This window comes from Tiliqua scincoides, chromosome 7 (genome assembly GCF_035046505.1).
Source record: "Tiliqua scincoides isolate rTilSci1 chromosome 7, rTilSci1.hap2, whole genome shotgun sequence".
NCBI classification, from domain to species: Eukaryota; Metazoa; Chordata; class Lepidosauria; order Squamata; family Scincidae; genus Tiliqua; species Tiliqua scincoides.
The window spans coordinates 64,639,092-64,660,844 of record NC_089827.1 but is presented as its reverse complement, the minus strand read 5'-3'; the positions used below and the strand labels follow the sequence as shown (position 1 = coordinate 64,660,844).

General features: G+C 41.6%; 2 protein-coding genes across 8 annotated transcripts in view; both read right to left on the bottom strand.

Moving 5' to 3' along the window:
* Window positions 1-4,483: 4,483 nt before the first annotated feature.
* On the bottom strand, window positions 4,484-11,439 carry NDUFA12 (NADH:ubiquinone oxidoreductase subunit A12). Its single transcript, XM_066633485.1, has 4 exons — window positions 11,298-11,439; window positions 8,620-8,702; window positions 7,886-7,973; window positions 4,484-4,756 (listed from the first exon to the last, which is right to left on the bottom strand). Exons 1-4 carry the CDS (start codon window positions 11,384-11,386, stop codon window positions 4,576-4,578), a joined length of 441 nt encoding a protein of 146 aa, XP_066489582.1. The 5' UTR covers window positions 11,387-11,439; the 3' UTR covers window positions 4,484-4,575.
* Window positions 11,440-16,911: 5,472 nt separating this feature from the next.
* NR2C1 (nuclear receptor subfamily 2 group C member 1) overlaps window positions 16,912-21,753 on the bottom strand; it is a 32,220-nt gene continuing 27,378 nt past the window's right edge. For all 7 annotated transcript variants that reach the window (XM_066633419.1, XM_066633425.1, XM_066633423.1 and 4 more), the window contains one exon: window positions 16,912-20,154. In XM_066633419.1, coding sequence (XP_066489516.1) covers window positions 19,980-20,154 — 175 coding nt within the window. In that variant the 3' untranslated portion in view covers window positions 16,912-19,979. The remainder of the gene's footprint in view (window positions 20,155-21,753) is intronic.

Genomic DNA, 21,753 nt, shown 5'->3' with positions numbered 1-21,753 from the left:
GAGAAAAAGTGTTCATACCATTCCAACTTTCCTCATCTTTCCCTCTAAGAACATAAGAACAGCCCCACTGGATCAGGGCATAGACCTATCTAGTCCAGCTTCCTGTATCTCACAGCAGCCCTACCAAATGCCCCAGGGAGCATACCAGATAACAAGAGACCTGCATCCTGGTGCCCTCAACAGCTTCATTTGGGAAAAAACAAACAAGCAAACCATAAGCACTGATCACTTTTAGGATCTTTTCTATCTGTAAGGTAGTTTCACATTTATAGATAAATGGTGTACACAGTGACTATGAATGATATATGATGCATGAAGCACTGAACACACTGGAAATAAATATATAAATGGTTGTTATTAAACCTTTGATTCTGGTATAAGGTCTCCTCTTCCTGTTTGGGGAAACATCATTATATCAACATACAATGAGATATTCTCAAGCTTATGGAATAAAGTTGCATCACTTCCTATCTTCTACAGCAGTATAGTATTGGCAACCTTCAGTCTCGAAAGACTATGGTATCGTGCTCTGAAAGGTGGTTCTGGCACAGCGTCTAGTGTGGCTGAAAAGGCCAATCTGGGAGTGACAATCCCTTCCACACCGGGAGCAAATGCAGTCTGTCCCTGGTCTGTCTCCCTGGCTATGGGCCTTCCTTCTTTGCCTCTTAGCCTCAGACTGTTGGCAAAGTGTCTCTTCTACAGCAAACATACCTTTATTTCACCAAATATCCCTCCAATTACCCTGGGGGCTGGGGATAAGAATAGGCCCTCAGTTTGGCTGTACTTGTCGTAAGAGGCGACTGAACAGCCACCAGGTAGATGGGACTCGTCAGCCTGGGAAGGCAGCTCATCTGAGAGAAAGAAAACTCTGATCCCAAACCTCCACTGCCTTGTGGCTACATCCAGTTATGGAAAAGGCTTCAGGAGTCAACCTCGAGGCAAAATCCGGAGCCGGAGTCCCTGAGGCAGTTCATGGCTGAACACAGTCACGTTCTGGCAACTCCTGCGACGTCGCTGGAACCAACCGTATTAGCTTCTGCCTTTCCATTGGACCATTTCAGCGACGTGGAGAGGGGGGATTTGCTGCATGGGTAACAGCCTATCCTCCATACCTACTTTACCCAGGCTTCGCGCACTGGAGAGGACACTCTGTTCCAGAGCCACCATTCAGAGCGTGACACCATGGTCTTCAGAGACTGAAGGATGCCAACAACATCCCTCAAAAAAGGTACTATGCTATTGCAATCCTTTTTCCAGGAACTATGTCCAGCCAAATCAGGCACTGATTGTTAAAGTAATTGAGAAATCAAGATGGAAAAATGAAGTACTAAACCAATTTTTGGAGGCATATTTTGTGTAATAGTTCACCTTCCTAAAACAGTTTTATTACAATGCAGGACATTTCAGCAGCTGCAATTAGATTGGCAGTTTAAGTACTAAGAGCCAGAGATATCTTTGTCATTCCCATCAGCTGCTAAATGAACTGATCCGCTTTTTCATTTTATCAAAGCAGTACTGATTGCATTAATTTTTTGCTAAACTCCTTTTACGAAGCAGGTGATACTACTTAACTGAAAAACTCATGTGTTATTTTGTCTTCAAGCCATCTGCCTGCTATTTTTAATTACTAGCACTTGATACTTCAACAAGTACCTCTAAACCACTGTATACAATTGTTCTTAATAAGCCTGTACTTGGTGGCATATGGGCTGTTGAAGCAATCTGAAGCATCAGAACCAAAAATGCATGTGGTAAGGGACCATATCTTGGCAAAAAGGACCATATCTTGGGTTGGGCAAAAACTGTGCAGATGGCATGGAAAGCAGAGAACAGAAAAGCATTTCTGAGGCTGTGTTGTATTTTCAAGCTTCCCCAAATTCTGAGCACAGGTTAGACCGAAGTTTATTATGGCATTAAGCCATTTAAATATATTGGACAAGACATTTTATTTGATTGTTGCCCATTTAAAAGTTTAAAAGACACAGACTGTATAGGGCACCAACATATTTCTGGAATGGAACACTCTCAGACAACTGAAACTGATTTGATAAGCGTGGTGCAAAAATGTTGGTGAACTGTTTTCAATTTCATACAAGATTGGAACAATACTTTCCAGCATTGATTCTATTCTTAGTTACCCAGCAGACTGGCTGTGCTATTCCTTTCAGATGAATAGAAAGGACATCGAAACTAAATTCAGGGAAATGACCAATCAACACACATGACAGACACGCAAAACTTGCACTGATGAAGTAGCCATAGGGAGAATACATGCATTCAAAATAGGACAAAATACATATCTGGGCTGATGAATACAAGTCAATACCAAAATAACTTACCCAAGGCAAAGACATGCACTACTACTTCACTTTGGTTATCCTCTGAGGTTTGGACTAAAAGGACATTCTTATTTTAGAACATAACACATCTGCACAACTGAATATTATAGCTTTATCTCTTCTTTTAGACTTGAAATTTTAATGTGGCAACTCTGTTGTAGATATTAGAGTGATTATCTAGTTTGGCCCTAAGCTGTAGAACAAAAATGTGAATTGTCTTAGACCACATCTCCATTTATGATTAGAAAGCCAGCTATGACATTGGAACCACAGTCATGCTTAAGAACTCTTCATAAAGAATTTATACACATCCAGCATTTCTTGGCTTTGGCGTTGGTTGGCTTTGCCTGCCAGGTCATAAATGTGGTTACTTCCATAAGGTTGCCTACCTTTGTCAGGGAAACATTGGAGGTAACTGGGATTGTTGGCCACTCAAGAGAGGAAAGCACAGCTCAACTGAAGCATTCAGACCATCTCTGCTGAGAACAGACAAAGTTCACTCACCACTTTTAGAAGAGGACAATAGCCCACCTACCATGGTAAAGGTGAAATCATAGAGGCCTGTACATGTCAATCTATAAAGATGAAATTCAATATTTCTGGGGGGAAAAACTGAATTAAATATTCTAGAAACAAGCAGCAGTTTATAAGAAACTAAGGGGCGGGGCAAAAAGTGCAGAAGGCAAGACTTAATGTTGTTATTCAGATCTCTAAAACTGTATACCAGTTGTAATTCTCATTTCTCTGCGTTGTTGTTACAACAAGAAGTGAAGGAATTTTCTCATGTCAAACCAGTTTTGGGTATCCTTTGTTTCTTTTATAAAAGGGCATTTGAAATCCCCAAGTCCAGCCAAAAGATGATTTTTTAGAAGTGTGTGATCCTGTAAGCACATCTGAGCCCCATATCAACACTTTTTAGCACAGTGTGCACCTCATAGCATAGAGACATGGCATGCATCTGCTTTCAAAGTGCCTAAGATGACAAAGCATTTCCTTGCAAATTAATATTAATGCAATTATTACTTGTTAAGCAGTCCTCAGCAGTAGTTGCAGCTGTCCCTTCCAACTGCCAGCCCTTAGGGAATGAGCACTTGATCTGAAGGTGCTGCTACCTGGTACTATTACCATTAATAGCTTCCCAAATTTTTCCATTGCTGTTTAGGTCACAAGGAGACCAAATTGAGAAGAAATGTCTTATTTAGGTATGAGAGAATAAGAAATCTTCAGAAACTTAACTACCAGCCATCAGTATCACAAGATAGCAAGCTGTAAGGTTAAAGTTCAAAAATTCACCGACTCAGTTAATAGCCTACAAGTAAGAAGCTATAGGGGCAGCTCACTTTGCACTCCTCAAGTGTAAGTTCTTATCATCAGAAGGGAAATTATCAAAACTGGTCTGTGCAAAGCATTTAAATACCACTACTAAGGGAAAACAGGACTAAAACTGAAGCTATTCATTTTCTGGATAACATGCATAAGACACATTACTGCAGTATAGAAACTTTTGCAACTCTTAGTGCTGTTTTATTGACATTGTCTTCATCCTGTGTTGAATGACAGTCACTGCATCTAATGAGAGCAGTGTATTCCAAGTAATCAGCACCAGTTTCCTGCCTTATCGCCAAAACATTTCCTATAGCACTATTTCAGAGAGCTTTCATCATCTCTGCATTAGTGGCAATTAGACTTAACAGCTTCGAAACTAATGTAAATAAAAAAGGCAAACCACAGATACCTAATCTTTCCTCATCTAGAGGAATCTCAAAAGACACAGCTAAATGGCAGTGATCATCAACACTTTGGGCAGAATTATCATAGCATACAACATTCAGACCTTCCTAAAAGTCATCATAACTCAAAGGCATGATTAGAAGAAGAAACAGTACAATCTATACTGTACTCAAGAAGGTGGCAGTCATTCAGAAATAGAACCTGTAGGTTCTCACCACTGACAGTATGAATAATAGCCCATTACTGCATAATATCCGTTAGAGGAAATAAATGCTAGAAAACTGTGGATGGTTTAGAAAACTTCTTCAAAAAGATATTTCAGGAACATTGGCTGTCTGACAGGTTATTGCCTATTCTATTTCTGGGCATCTGCCACTCATGTTCGTTTCATCAATATTTCTCTTTCCAGAAGCTTCCTGATCAAAGGCTTTTATTATATACAGAAAGAAAGATACAGTTCACATTGTATCCCTCATACTTGGCAAGCTGCCACATTCTTCTTGCTTCACTTGCTAGGTGTAGAAGGAGGGACCCACTCCTGTATCTTCTTCCGTGTGGTAGAATATGGTACGTACTGTCCAGGAGTACCACTTAGATTGAATTTATGGTTTTCCCAAATGAATTTACGAGCCACTGGTGGATGTGTAGTTGGAGGGTCCTCTGTTATGGAGTGAAGCCAACGATGCCTTAAAAAGAAACAAACATTAACAATAATAAAAACGTCCCAATATTCTTTTAAAATTAAACATTAAGTGGGTATTTAATCTATTCCAAAATACAGACACAAGTTCAAAAGCAAACCATATTCATGTAAAAGCTGAACTTGCAGAATTTTCTGTTAAGTCCTAGGCTTAGTATCTTCAGTTCAATATAACAAAATAGGGAACATATTTTGTATACTCATATCAGAAAACTGTATTCTTTAAAGATAAACAAATGACATATAGATGTGGTTGCAGTATTCTGCTGGGCAAGAATGATGCCCCAATCCAACAAAGGTAGATGCGGATGTTCCTGTGGCTACAGGGGAGATTCCTCTGGCTAGATCAGAACTAACTTTTAGTTCAGAACAACTTGCTCCAGGTGGGGTAGCACTCTCTTCGAAAGAGCAGGTTTGCTGCTTGGGAGTTCTCCTGGACCCACAGCTGTCTCTGGATGGTCAGGTGAGATCTGTGGCCAGGGAGGTTTTTCCCCAGCTTTGGCTGGTACATCAGCTGAGACTGTATCTGAGTCAGTCGGGTCTGGTTATGGTAGCTTTTATGTCATTGCTACATTTATATTTTTATCTGTATCATTTAGGGCACAATCCTGACCGGCAGTTATGCTGGCATAGGTGGCCCTGGAGGGTCACAAAAGTGCTGTAAAGCATGTTTGCACCTCCATGAGCAAGAGCCGCGTTGGCGCATTCAGATGTGCTGACACGTGGACGGAGGCAGAAGGCTCTGCTGCGGCTCCCGCACCGCTGCTTGTGTCGGTGTGAGTGCACCGACACAAGCGGCAAAGGTAGGCGTGGGGGGCATGGGGAGAGGGCAGTCGGGGGCGTTACTGGGTGTGCGAGGGCGGGCCCGGGCGCATGGGGAGCTGGGGGAGGGGCTGGGACCTGGTGGTTATGCTGGATCCCAACCCCCGTCCCCCTTCAAGCCGCTCCACTTTCCTTGGACTTGCGTCACCTCTGGAGGTGGCGCAGGTCCGAGGAGACCCATAGGGGTGCACAACCCTTACCCATGGGTAAGGGGAAGAGCTTCCCCTTGCCCCTGGCTGAGCCGCTGCTTGCTGGAAACCCGCGTTGGATGCAGCGCAAGCCTCCTGGCTTGCCTGCTCCAGCGTGGGTTCGGATTGTGCCCTTAATCTTGTATTATTTTAATTGTTTTCTTTATGGTATGATTTTTATTTATGGTAAGATTTTTATTGTACATCACCTCGAGCACAGGAAAGGTGGTATAACAATATTTAAAATATAACGTTAACTGGAATTGAACAACCAACAGAGGAGTTTGGCTGTTACTAAATCCAGGTCAGCTATTTGTTTTCCATTGTGCAACAATTTTGACAAAGACTCTTTCAATATTACTACGTTCCACAGATGGACCACAAACACTAATGCTGCCCCACTTTGCAAGTTGCAGGTACAGTAATTTATGTATACAGTTGATTCCAGCACCTTACTACAGCTCTCCAGCTTGGGAATATGATTTTACAGTGTGTCAGTTCACTACAGTGCTACTAACATGATGTGCAGTCATACAAATTGGTCTTTAAAAAAAACCAAAGCATAGCTAACATGGCACTACACAGCAATCCTGGTGACTTCAACGAGACTGTTCCAGACAAAAAACTATTTGAAGACTGAATTATGGCTGTTTTTAAGTTTCCAAAAAACTGCATGACTAGCTGTCCATACCTCACAGGGGCTTTAGATTTGAAATCCCTGAAGAGCACCATTGGTTCCAGTATATCCCATTCCAGTGTACCCCATTCATAAATGCTAGCACTAGTTATGTATTTTGATATTCAAATTTTATAAACAGTGTTGGGTCAATTAGCTCTTAGTAGAGCTAGCCTTCTGGCCATATGCCTCTTCACTGGTTACATACAGCATAACCTCTTTTTAAAAATTCTGGGGGAAAATTGTATGTAAATGCATTCATTTGATTAACATCAGACAGAAGGCTGCTAATCCTCATCACTCAACCACTCATAGTCATTTGTCTTTATTTTTTTCGCTCTGGTAGCACTCCAGTACACCACAGCTTTTGCATGTGTCTTCCCAGCAATAACAGTATTTGCTGAAACATCTTTATTCCACCTTCTTGCCAAGCATTCTTGAGGTGGTTCATACAGTATACAGTATTGGCAACCTTCAGTCTCGAAAGACTATGGTATCGCACTCTGAAAGGTGGTTCTGGCACAGCGTCTAGTGTGGCTGAAAAGGCCACATTATGAAAAGGTGGTTCATAATGAAACACCAAACTATGAACAGAACATACTCAACAAAAAAACAGTAGCAAAATCAGAAAGCAGCTTAAGAATACCACTAAATACCTCCTGAAATAAGTTTCTTGCTTTGCTGTAACTCAGGCATATGGGGAATTTTGAACACAAAACATCAAAATTATCAAATCAAAGCAGACTGTGCAAGAAAAAGGAGAGAAATGAACACGGTTTATTAATGACCAAAACTACAGGGCAATACCTCTACTATGACAGGACGGCAAGAACACAGATCATCTGTAATTTTTTTCTGTACTTAAACTACAACTATACTTAAAGTGTTGTTGCAGTATTTCAAGTTTAAATACATTGAAAATTTTTTCAGTTATCTATAACCCATTTGCTTTCATTTAGCAAAAGAACTCTCAAGTTTGTGTTCAAAGCCCTTTGAACAGAGCTTCAGCTATATCAAGATTACAATGTCTATTTATAGTCTCAACCTTAGAAGAAGATTCTCAAAGCAGCTTCCAATTAATTAAAACACATTATTATAAAAAATCATAAACATATTACCAAAGTTACCCAAAATACAACATTTTTCATAGAACAAAAGCAGCCTGAAGATCAGATTAAAATCACAGAGCAATACAAAGATGACTTGCCACTTTCAGGCACAACTGTAGTGTCTGATTTATGCTCTATCCTAGAACAGTGAATTATATTTGCCAAAAGAAGATTAGAGATTGGTGCACTGTTAAGAAGCTTAAATAATCATTTCCTTGCTTTGCATATTAGATAAGATGATATGTTTTGTGGTTAACTATTTTACAAGATTAATATAATATATGAACACTGAAATGCATACAGTAAATTAGCGGATTTACCATTCAGGTGGCACCATACTTCCATCCACTTCCCAGAATGTATTCTTGCCATTCATTTCCTCTGTATATATGACCCACCTGTGACGACCTTCAATTTAAAGACATTGCATTACAAACAAGTGAAGTGCATGTCAGTTTAGTCATGATAAAGCATCTTTCCCTTCTTAAAAAGAAAATCAAATTTTGCAAGGTCAAAATGATGTGCTCCAACTAAATTGGTTTATAAGATCCTGGCTTTCAATGAATTCTCAGATTTTGACAAGAAATTGTTTGGCAAGGAAGGAGTAAAAAAAAGACAGCTAAAATGTATCAAGATAAGGGTCAGTGGCACGGTTGCTTCAGATGTATTTTTCATATAAAGACAGGTTGAAATGCAGACGAAGTCATGTATGAAGCTGCTTATTTTGCTACAAGCTTGTGGATGAGGAAGCCGACTGAGACATGAGTTGATGCAACTGCTGCCCTCTAATGAGGGCACATATAGCGCACTTGACAAGTGACAGTACATCGTCTTTTAGAAGGAAAAGGTTCAATGTAAATCATGTGTCAGAAGGACAAACAACAAGATATTATAGGAGATAATCTCCAACCTTTCAATTTTAAAGGAAACTTCATTTGGAGAATTAACAAGAAACTTTAACAGGTGGCTAAACTCTTATCAGATCAGGCAGAAGACACCTAGTTACAGTATTTACAAGAATAAGCAGTTTAATTCCTCAGAGATACATACTCACCAAAAAAGTATCTTTTGTCCTCATAATACTTGTTTCCATACTTATCAATACCTACCAGCGCACCAGTCTTCACATCATTGACCCTGCAAGTTTACAAAAGAAAATAATTTTAATTGACAACTTTCCTAGTGGGCTGAACCCTCAGAGAAGAGGCTCTCTTCAGTGACAGTGCTCAATCATTACAAATGGAAAGACAGTCTACTTTATAGACTCTTGGGGGGGGGTGTGTGAAATAATGGTACACTAGATGTACCAATATCCCAAACGGAGCCACTTTTACTTGAAAATAGGCCCTTAAAGCCTCCAGAACTTACTTCCAGCTAAACAAATTAAGCATTTAAATGGGGAGCATTTTCCCTACTGAGATCTGAATTTAAATATGTCAGTCTGGAAGTCCCACAGAGGTGACTAGCTTTCAATTACGTGTACTCTAAAAATTACACAACCAAGTTCTTCCCCCAAAGCCCAACCATCCACAGAAACCTAGGGGAAAAAAGGTCGCTTATTATTCATCATTTATTTATGAAAGTCACTGCTCCCCTGATCACTGATCACTGATATCATTGGATCAGTGATAACGTACAGCAGTGTTCTTCAGTCTTGGGGTCAGGACCCCAATGGGGTTGCAAAGCCTCCGTTGTGGGAACTTATGGAATGAAAGACTGAAGACCAGTGGACTAGATCACTACTGGGTAAAAGGGTCAGCATATACCTTTTCAAGTACCAGGATACTGTGTCCCAGTCCTGCTCAGGTTCTTAGCAATGGTTCTAAAATTAGCTTTCACTAGTTGCCAGGCTTTAACTTTTGCTGCTCTCTCTGATAAGAATATTTGGTTATAGAGAACAATGCTGGGAGGGCATTATTGGGGCAGGGAATGGGAGGCATCAAGGATGAGGCTGGGCAGATAGGGTACTGGGAGGCGGTTGGGATCAGTGGTGGGGTTTCCAGTCTCATACTTTATTTATGTAATGGGGCTGTGACATAAAAAAGATTGAAGACCACCGAGATACAGCATACCGTTAATACAAAATTATACCCAGTGTTTCTCAAACTGTGGGTTGGGACCCACTAGGTGGATTGCAAGCCAATTTCAATAGGGTCCCCATTTATTTCAATGTCTACTTTTAATATATCAGACTTGATGCTGTCATGGTATGTGACTGCATTTGGGATAATGTTACACATCTGTACTTTTAACAGGCTACTATACACGTGCTTTTAACAATGATAGTCAATGGGGCTCACTCCTGAGTAAGTGTGGATAGGACTGCAGCCTTTGGGATGTTTGAAGAATTTTTTTAAATAGATCAACAACAGTTTTGGGGGGTTCTTCTTTATTTTAAATGAATTTTTAAACTTTTACTTATTGTAAACTTTTAATTTACTTAATTGGTTAATTTGATCTGGTCATATGGGGGAGGTGTTAAAAATTTTCCTGCTTGAAGTCACTTCTGGCCATGATATCACTTCTAGGTTAATGACATTTCCAGTGGGTACTGAACAGACTGTAATTCTAAAAAGTGGGTCCTGGTGCTTAAAAGTTTCAGAACCACTGGCATATACCCATCAGTCCAAACACATAAGAAGAGCCCCACTGGATCAGGCCAAAGCCCTATCTAATCCAGCTTCCTGTATCTCACAGTGGCCCACCAGGTGCCTCAGGGAGCACACAGACAACAAGAGACCTGCATCCGGGTGTCCTCCCTTGCATCTGGCATTCTGAGGTAGCCTACTTCTAAAACCAAGAGGTTGCACCTACCTACCACGACTTGTAACCTGTGACAGACTTTTCCTCCATAAACCTGTCTAATCCCCCTTTTAAAGGAATCTAGGCCAAACACCATCGTGACATCTTGTGGCAAAGAGTTCCACAGACTAAGTACACGCTGGGTAAAGAAACATTTGGCTTGTCCTAACTCTCCTGACACTCAATTTGAGTGGATGTCCTCTGGTTCTTGTGTTGTGTGAGAGGGAAAAGAGCATCCTTCTGTCCATCACCATCACCACATGCTGTGGTAAGGAGTTCCACAGACCAATTACATGCTGGGTAAAGAAACATTTGATCTGTCTTAACTCTCTTGACACTCAATTTGAGTGACTGTTCCCTGGTTCTGGTGTTGTGTGAGAGGGAAAAGAGCATCCTCCTATCCATCACCATCCCCACATCCTGTGGCAAGGAGTTCCACAGACTAATTACACGCTGGGTAAAGAAATATTCTCTTGTGTGTCCTAATTCTCCCAACACTCAATTTGAGTGGATGTCCCCAGAACTATTCATGCTCCAGTCAAGGACACCACCAGTCCATGGTGACAGGATTGGGGTGGGGGTGGGGGTGGGGGCTCCCCATTTGAGTCCCCAAGTTCAGGTGAGGACAATTCTACCCCCCCCCCACAGCTCCCCCACCAGTGACACCACCTGGGGAGCCCCACACTCCCTTTCCTTCACCCCAGAGAAGGCAGCAGACCCCCAGTGGGGCTCTCCAGCCGCCTCCACCCTTGAGGGGAGACAAGAGCCTCCCGTCGACCCCCTTCGCCCCACACAGGCTCGCCCCACACAGCACAGCCGCCCCCCACCACCAAGGTGACCCCTTGGCCACCAGGCTGCACGGGGGTGGGCGGGCAGGCAGCCACCCTCCCAGCACAGCCAGCGTAAAGGGGGACGAAGAGGGCCGCTCACCTGAACAGCTGCACCAGGAGCCCGCGCAGACCACCGTGACCTCCCAGCTGCTGCAGCGCCCTCCGCATCACCTGCACATACTCCGCCATCTTTGCTAAGGGCGAGGAGGCGCAGTTGCCCTCTCCGCTCTGCTTCAAGGGAGCGACTGCGCTGGCGCGGCTGCAAGCAGGGCTCCTCCCAGGTGCCCTCTCCGCTCTGCTTCAAGGGAGCGATTGCGCAGGCGCGGCTGCAAGCAGGACTGGCTCAGGCTGAGAGCAGTTCTAGTGCCAAGGAGGGAAACCCCCATGGGGATTCCCTGGTGCTCAGACTGTGGCTTCACTTGGAGGTTTCTCTTGTAGCTCCAAAAGTTAACCACAGAGTAATATATGCCACCCTGGGGGTTCTCCTGCTCCAGGAAACCTTGTGCACAGGAGCTGAGCTGAGGGTCCGGCTCAGTAGGAGGAAAACTGAAACTTTTCCCTAAGGGCACTCATTAAAGTCTAGGCCAGCGCTCCCCAAACTTTTCAAGCACCTGGGCTCACTTTTTAAAACGACAATCCATCGCCACCCACTAGACCAGTGTTCCTCAACCAGTTGTACAGGTACCACCAGATGGTGTCTGGTGGTACCCATGGGACCTCTGGGCACCTGCCACTTGGCAGTGAGACCAGGAACGTGACACACACATAAAAATGACAGTGGTAGGAGGCTCCAAAGCATGCTTTTCCATGCTCAAAAAAGCCATCCTGTCTCCTTCTGAGTCTCTTACTGTTGTTTGTTGCATTGCATCTGGCCTCCCAATGCAGAAGTAATTGGTAATGATGTCATTGCCAGTTACTTCTCATGCTACTTCAAAAATGTGAAGTGGTACAGCAGACGACAAATGTTGAGAAACACTGCACTTGACCCCCCCCCCCAAAAGATCTAGAAACACACCCCCACTGGATCAGGCCATAGGCCCATCTAGTCCAGCTTCCTGTATCTCACAGCGGCCCACCAAATGCCCCAGGGAGCACACCTGATAACAAGAGACCTGCGTCCTGGTGCCCTCCCTTGCACTGGCATTCTGACATAGCCCATTTCTAAAATCAGGAGGATGCACATACACATCATGGCTTGTAACCCATAATGGATTTTTCCTCCAGAAATTTGTCCAATCCCCTTTTAAAGGCATCCAGGCCAGATGCCGCCACCACATCCTGCGGCAAGGAGTTCCACAGACCAACCACACACTGAGTAAAGGAATATTTTCTTTTTTCTGTCCTAACCCTCCCAACACTCAATTATAGTGGATGTCCCCTGGTTCTGGTGTTATGTGAGAGTGTAAAGAACATCTCTCTATCCACTTTATCCTTCCCCTGCATAATTTTTTATGTCTCAATCATGCCCCCCCTCAGGCCTCTCTTTTCTAGGCTGAAGAGGCCCAAACGCCGTAGCCTTTCCTCATAAGGAAGCTGCCCCAGCCCAGTAATCATCTTAGTCGCTCTCTTTTGCACCTTTTCCATTTCCACTATGTCCTTTTTGAGATGCGGTGACCAGAACTGGACACAATACTCCAGGTGTGGCCTTACCATCAATTTGTACAATGGCAAAATAATATTAGCAGTTTTGTTCTCAATAACTTTTCTAATGATCCCAAGCATAGAACTGGCCTTATTCACTGCTGCCGCAAATTGAGACAACACTTTCATCCACCTGTCCACCACCACCACAAGATCTCTCTCCTGATCTGTCACAGACAGCTCAGAACCCATTAGCCTATATGTGAAGTTTTGATTTTTTGCCCTAATGTGCATGACTTTACACTTACATTGAAACGCACCTGCCATTTTGCTGCCCATTCTGCCAGTTTGGAGAGATCCTTCTGGAGCTCCTCACAATCACTTCTGGTCTTCACCACTCGGAAAAGTTTGGTGTCACCTGCAGACTTTGCCACCTCACTGCTCAACCCTGTCTCCAGGTCATTTATGAAGAGGTTGAAAAGCACCAGTCCCAGGACAGAACCTTGGGGCACACCGCTTTTCACCTCTCTCCATTGTGAAAATTGCCCATTGACACCCACTCTCTGTTTCCTGGTCTTCAACCAGGTCTCAATCCAGGAGAGGACCTGCCCTCTAATTCCCTGACTGTGGAGTTTTCTCAGTAGCCTTTGGTGAGGGACCGTGTTGAACGCCTTCTGAAAGTCCAGATATATCATGCCCATGGGTTCTCCGTCATCCACATGCCTGTTGACCTTTTCAAATAATTCTAAAAGGTTGATGAGTCAAGACTTACCCTTACAGAAGCCATGCTGATTCTCCCTCAGCAAGGCTTGTGTTTTGAGATTCTATCTTTAATGAGGCATTCCACCATCTTACGTGGTATAGATGTTAGGCTGACTGGCCTATAGTTTCCCAGGTCCCCCCTTTCCCTTTTAAAGTTGGTTGGCAACCTGGTTGGTTGGCAACCTTCAGTCTCGAAAGACTATGGTATAAGCCTACAGCACCCGGTATTCCCAGGCGGTCTCCCATCCAAGTACTAACCAGGCCTGACCCTGCTTAGCTTCCAAGATCAGACAAGATTGGGCACCTGCAGGGAAACAGTTTTTAAAGATCGGCGTGACATTTGCTATCCTCCAATCCTCTGGCACTGTGGCCGTTTTGAGGGACATGTTGCATATCTTAGTCAAGAGATCAGCAACTTCATTCTTCAATTTCTTCATAACTCTTGGGTGGATGTCATCAGGGCCCGATGACTTATTGATCTTTAATTTATCAATGAGGTCTGAAATATCTCCTCTTTCAACCTCTATCTGACTTAATTCCTTGGTTAGGAGGGGCTGTTTGGGCAGCGGTATTTGCCCGAGGTCTTCTGCTGTGAAGACAGATGCAAAGAACTCATTCAATTTTTCTGCCATCTCTAACTCTCCTTTTATCTCCCCTTTCCCTCTCTCACCATCCACAAAGAAAGAAAGAAATATGCATATTTATTTCATTTTTATACTGTCTTTCCTCTAGAGCTCAGGATGGTGTGCATTGTTCTTCCCCTCCTTTTGTCCTCACAACATCCCTGTGAGGTAGGTGAGGCTGAAAGATAGACTGGCCCAAGGTCACCCACGAAGCTTCATGGCTGAGCAGGGATTTGAATCTGAATCTTCCAGGCTTAGTCCAACTCCCAAACACTACACCATCCTGGCTCTATTAATAATAGTTAATAAATAAATTAATAATAATTGGTGTTCTGTGCTGCTGAGGCTGCTAGAGACCTCGTGTATAGTATGCATGTTAGATGTTTCCTAGACTGTCCCCTAGAAAAGGAGTTCAAGGACTGTTCCCCCAAACCTTTACAGTCAGTCCAGGGTACCCAGAAGGCTGAACTGGAGAGAAAGATGTGCAGTTAGGGACTTCCAGGCCAGCCAAAAGGCTGAAACTGGGTTTACACATGGTCTAGCATGCCAATTAGCCATTGATTTTTTTTCTGTAAACTGCTTTGTGAACTTTTGTTGAAAAGTGGTATATAAATACTGTTAATAATAATAATTACTAGAGAAAATCAGAAAATGAGACATGTTAATTTGGTGGTAAGATTACCTCCTACCACAGATTAGCATTCCAGCTAACAATTTTCTTCTGTAAACTGGGCAAGGGTGTTTGCAAAGTTTTTCTTTTTAAATGTTTCAAAAACTTTTTGTGACCCACCAAAAACTGACTCTCAACCCTCTTGTGGGTCCCAATCCAGTTTGGGAAACAGTTGGTCTAGGCCAGCATCTTTCCGAAGGGCTTCCTAAGAGATGGGTCAGGGACAGCATGACCAAATGCCACCTGATACCATTTTGGGTCAGTTGCTTCTGCTCTACAAAATAAACAAACCCAAGCCTTTACCATGTTCCTCTCACAATGCCATGAAACCCAAAGTGTCTGGATTTAAAATAATGTCCTCACATTTAGCAGGGGGAAAGCAACTGTCCTTCACCCCAGCATGGCGTCGTTCCCAGTGACTGCTGTTGCAGTCTTCTGTATTTTAGATAGTGAGCCCTTTGGGGACAGGAAGACATTTATTGATTTATTTTACTATGTGAACCACTCTTTGTGAATTACTCTTGCTAAAAAGCTGTATATAAATGTTTACAATAATGTCCAGGAGGTCATGCTCTTAATGAGCCACTGGGGACCCATGGTCCCATCAGGTCCCACTACAGCATGGGCTGTGCTCTATCTAGTATACTATAGTTTTGTGGTATTTAAATCGCAAGTCACTCTAACCTGGCTCTAAAGTAGAAATGAATATTATCCTGAGTTCTCCATCTCAAAAAGGATATTGTAGAGCTGAGAAAGATGTGGAAAAACATCATCTTTGTGGGTAAGTGAACATTTCACATCCCATTGTCTTTCAAAAACCTGAATAATTTGGTACCATCTTACAAACATAGCTACCGCCCTGCAAGCAAGTCATGGGGCATTTGCTTCAGCATGGGAAATGTGGGATATAATTTTTTCAAATAAATAAAATTTATGAATGAGCTAAATAGCACTGATCCCAAGTTAAATCCTTAGGTACCCGACTACACGCATCTTGTCTTCATTACAAGACCTATCCATTTCCTCCTATCATCTGCTTCTTGTTATTTAACCCATTAATTATTATTATTATTATTATTATTAACAGTATTTATAAACCACTTTTCAACAAAAAAAGTCCACAAAGCAGTTTCCAGAGGAAAATCAAATAGCTCATGACTATTTGAGGACCCATCCTTTCAACCCAGGACTGCTAAATTTATTCAAGAGCCTTTGGTGAAGGATTTTATCAAATACATCTTTAATGTCTACTGGACCATCCCATGAATGCATGCATTAAGCTGCTCAAGAAACCTCAAAAGATTGGCAAGGCAAAACTTTGCATGGCTTCTGCGGAACTGATTGTCCTACCCTCAGCAAACTTGCTCTTCTAGGTGCTTACTACTAACGTGAACAGAAAAGATGTTTTCCTGGCTCCTTCTGGATTCCATTTTTAAAACTGGTATTATATGAACTACATTCCAATTCCAGAATAGATGAAGACTAACACAACATCCTTAATCTCCATTATCTGTCCTATTTCTTTATTGGATGAAAATCAGATGATTCCAAATGCCTCCTAACCTGTTCTTTCCTTGTTTAAGTCAGGTGCAAAGAGTACAAGATACACATTGCAAACTTTATAAAGGAAAAAGTCTACTGACATTTGTTTTGACAGTTTGCCCCCCTAATTTTAGCAAGATTTCTGCTTTCTTAAAGGAAATCACATATGCATCTTCTTGGACTGTTTCTAATCAGTGGTTACTGAACTAATTAGGTGAACACTAACTATTGTGGTTTTGGATGTACTCTCCACTGACCGATTCTTCAGTCCCCTCCCACCTGTTTTCAGCCTTGCCTTGTGTCTGCATCTCCTCCCTATATTAGGCAGCAACTGTACACAAGGCTTTTATTCTCCCAGTATATTACAGCATGAGGGCATTTGAGCTAAGTAGGTTATGCTACAGCAGGCTGGATAGATAGAATTCCTTTAAAACAAATAGACAAATTATGAATAGAGGTGTTTGGAAATTTTCACAGGTTTCGTGATTTGAAAGGCAGAAAGCAGTGTTGTGTTTTTATTCCAAGTTCTCATTTTATTAAACACTTTAATACTAGGTACACTGTACTAGGTAGGAGATATAGTGTTAGCACATGCAGCTACAGTTTTATTTCTAACTGGAAAAGTGATCTATTTTAATTGCTGGAAAATATCTTAAACAGAAAAATGTGGTGTTGTGTGTTTTTATTCGAATATTTTAAACACAAAACATGCTGTTTATGTGCTTTTAACAACAATTAAAACCACACAAACACTACTGTTAGCCACAATAGTTAAATATTGTCTCCATTACATTTAAAAGGTGGTATACTTCTGATTACCAGATGCTAAAAAACAAAGAATAAGGGTGAGTCACTGCTTTCAAATGCTGCTTGTGAGCAAACTAAGGGCATCTGGCTGACACTGTTGGAAACAGAACATTAACTAAAACAATAATACAAAGTGTACCGTTTTGTGCGTCAACTTTAGCTTCAGCACTTTTTAATCTCATCAGTTCTGAAAAGAACTAGTTCAGCACAGTAGTGGAACTTTTTTTTTTTTTAATAGTAGTTTAGTTACTTTAAACCTACACACCAAAGCATATATGCTGGAATGACTGAATACAAACCAGCTTGTCTCAGCCATCAGATTTAACAATGCTGCATATATCTACACAGTTGTATTCAAACAAATACCTAGAAGACATATTCAAAAACCAACTAACAGGATCCCAATATAACCTTCCTCTATAACCTGTGCTTAGTCTCCTCCAAGTCATCTACAATAAAATTCCCCTAAAGGTGATTCATTTATTGATCAGGGAAGTTGTTTAAATTTTCAAAAATGAACTCAAGTTTCATAACGTGCAAATTTGTTGGTACATTAACACAGGGATAAATTCTGCTACACTAAATACGGTGTTTTTGTCTGGTACTTTTTAGATCACAATATCAAATTAGGTATTAAAAATAGATTTCTGAATATGCCTCTGGGCCAAAAAAGCTAATAAAAGCACAAATATTCAAGAGTTAATGACATGCAATGGTAGGAAAATTGAATTGAAACAGCATCTGATCCAAAGCCTTATAAAGCTATTCTGTTACATTGCTGTTATATTGCTCAAAATGTTAAGTAACAAGTATATAACTTAAATTTAGTAGAACACAACTCTATATGTAGAGACTGAAGTGAAAGAGTTTTAAAATGGATTAATATAAACACATTCTATAATAAAAATGTACAATTTATTTTAAAAAATACAGCCAAAATAGAATTTACACTTCTTCAGGTTTCAAGACATTTACAGTAGTTTCCCCACCCCCAATATATACAACAGGACAGATATTGGGACATTCTGATGCTTACACTAGAACTGAACCACAAATAAAATTTATACAAAAGTGGAATGAAATGAAGAGGCAATTCCAGTGACAGTGGAGTTAAACAAGTTCAACAAATATATCAACACTTTTAGGAAGCTGTGCAATGCACATTTGACCTTTAAGAAGTTAAAACAGTTCAAATTGTGACTACAAGATGTACCTGGGAATATATATATATAATGATGTGGTATGATACACACCTGCACACGCACACACGTGAATCTTTTTGAGAAAAATAACTCCATACTTCATTTTTGACTGAATTTAAAGAAACAAAAATTACCTTTTCCATTCAATCAATTTACAAAAACCTGATGCAAATAATCTTGTATTTCAGATTACAAAAGATCCTCTCCATATGCTGATCAAGATAATAGCTTTTCTCCATTAGAGGCAGCTGTATTCGTATTATTAGTTAGTATAAAAACATCTGAAAATAAGGGTAAAAACAAGAGTGACCAAAAAATCAACACATGGGCAATCCTTGAAACAGTAAATTATTGTGTGTTGATTCTAGACTAAGTTTATGGTAATAAAAAAACAGCCTTTTGTGAATCACAGAGTGCTTTTAAAAAAAGTTTCAAAAGACTGAAGATATTCAAGCAGCCATGAAAATGTAAAATTTGCAATAACGAAGATTCTGCGATTACTACTTAGAAGATACAAAATGCTCTTCACGAACACATACATTCTGTCATTGGTTTCTTAATTCCTCTGCAATAATTTACCTGGAAATTTCTGAAACCAGCTCTGGTGTTATGTAATTATTGAATTTAATAATTTAAGACTTATTTAAATCTTGAAGGATTCAGAGATGGTCTAATTCACGTTACAATGATGAAGTGTGCTGGTTCACAAGTTTGTACCGAAAGGAGACCTCCAAGCTTAGTCCATCTGATTCCTTGCTGGTATATGGGCCAAAACAGATCTTTTTAGAATTTGTGTAACTGGCACTAGTGTTTTGTGTGGCATACTTATATAACAGGAAGTTAGGTAATAAAAACACAATGAAAATCCGATGTAATTAAACCACCTAGAATATTTTAGTTCTAAGTTACGTTACCAGATGATGCAACTCTAAGCATGACAGCTATTTGTTACTCAAAATTAGCCCAAATAATGTAAAATGTAATAATTGCTTTGGTGAACAGGACATCAAGCCAATATCACAGCTTTCCTGTAATTTATCTTAATTTTTAACAAACATTTAAGTTCAAAGCAGTTGAAAGATATCCAAAATGTTGTAATCCAGTTATGCTAAATATAAATGGGTTTGTCCAAGATTTCAGTCTTACATCAAACTGACAAGAAACAATTTGTAGAAACAAGATACTGAAAACATAACATGAGAAGAAAGTTAATTTATTTTTTTTCTAAAACATCCAAGTAGAAACACTTTGATGAAGTTTCTTCTTCACCAAACACTATTTTTCGTACATTTATTTGGAGTTCTAAGTGTCATGTTCCAGGTACAGCTAAGCTACAAAAATAGGATGAACTACTTTTCTTGATTTTCATTAAGATTCTAAAGTAATGCAAAAGTTCTTGAAAACCAGATAAAAGGCAAGTCATCCTGTACCACTCACAACAATCCACCGCTGCTCCCAAACGCATGGGTGAAGAAGCTGCACCTTCTTTTATTCCTCTTCTTACAACTACACAGGAAAGCTACTTGTTATCTCTTGGAGATTGTGCACATTTATATAACCATGATTGCCATGGTATAGAATCCGTGGTTTAACTTTTATACAGTGTGACCAATTATTTGGGAGTTGTAGTCGGCAGTCTCCATTCTTAGAATATATGGTATGATGCTGTCAATTTGAACATTTCCAATTAGCCCTGCAAAGAACAGTTCTTCGGTAATAGCAGCACTCATCAGTCTCAGAGCAGGCAATCTAAGGAGCAGCCTCGATAGCCTGGAAGATATATTTAACAAAGAGGGTGACATAATTTTACATGCAAATAAAGAAGAAAACCCTTTAAATTCTGAATCACCAGTAGTACTGTATTTTATTAGGAAATAAAAAGAAAATATATACTGTAATTCCTCAGCTGTATTACTCTATTCTGGTGGTTCCCAACCTTTAGGAGCTCAGGGACCACTAAGACAAAATTTGGAGACGCCGAGGACCACATGCAACCCACCAATCCCGCACGCAAAAAATACAATTACACTCATAATACATGGAGAAGATTATTTAGAATTAATGTGATGGTTGTGCTTGAATTTGCTTCCCTAGCTGTGAAATTCTTGGGTTTATACTGCTGCTCAAAGCTATGCACATGTCATCACTAGTGTCCAGCTGATTCCAAGCCACCCGCTCTCCGCTCAGCTATTAGTCTGCCACAGGATGCCTTTAAAAGGGGATTGGTCACATTTCTGGAGGGAAAGTCTATCTCAGGTTACAAGCGGTGATGGGTGTGTGCAACCTTCTGACTTTAGAAGTAGGCTACCTCAGAATGCCAGGTGCAAAGGAGTGGCAGGTCTCTTGTTGTCTTGCGTGCTTCCAAATGCATCTGGTGGGCTACTGTGAGATACAGGAAGCTTGACCAGATGGGCCTTTAGCCTGATTCAGTGGGGCATTTCTAATGTTCTTAAGAGCACAAGTGGTGGTGGCAGCAGCAACAAAACCACCCATTGGCTGCCAGGAGGGATATGGGGCAGAGCACAGCTGTTGCTGGGGTTGACCAGGCTGCCCAGCTTTAGTCCTCTCTGGTTGAGCAAGCAGGTGGTTGCTCTGCTTGCCTTTTGGGGCTACTGCCTTGGCTACCAGACCTTTAAGAGTCTTGCCAGGAGACAAGCAGAAGCCACACCAGTTTAGCATGCAAGGGGGGCAGTTGCAGTTTGCCTTCTCAGCCCCCTTCACTGGCTGGGCTGTGAACCTGATCTTCCTTCACCACCTGGGAGCTCTTCCTTCACCACCTGGAAGCTCCTTTCCCACACCCCTGAATTCTTTTCTACCATTGCACCTTCACCCTCCCAATGGAACTCAACAGAGAGGCTGGAGACACGACATAAGTGGGTGGCAGAGACAAAGGAACAGGTGGAGCAAGAAATGGCTTCTCCACTCATTCCTCTCCCACCCACACTCATTCGCTCCCTAAGAAACTGGAGTTGCTTTTTTTAACCCACAGAGTGCCTGCCAGCTTCAAGGAAGGACTTCTTGCAAATGATCCAAGTCTGGATCCTGCAACTCTCAGGCAGGGCAGCAGGCGCATCTCCTCAGCCAAGCAGCCTGTCCTCCTCCTTCCCAATGCAGCACCTGCTGCCTGCAACAGACCCTGTTCTGGCCCTTCTCCAGATCTTTTTCTTCCCCCCTCCTGGGCGACTGATTTGGATTGCACTCGCCTCTCCAACTCGCCCCCCCCAAGCCATGGAGCATGGGATGGAGAATGGCCAGAAGCTGTGTTCACTGCAGGGGCTTCATCAAAGGGGAAAGAAACAGCAACTCTGAAAATGACAGTGCCTCCCAGAGATTTCCCAAATCAATATTCTGTAATCTTGAATAAAAATA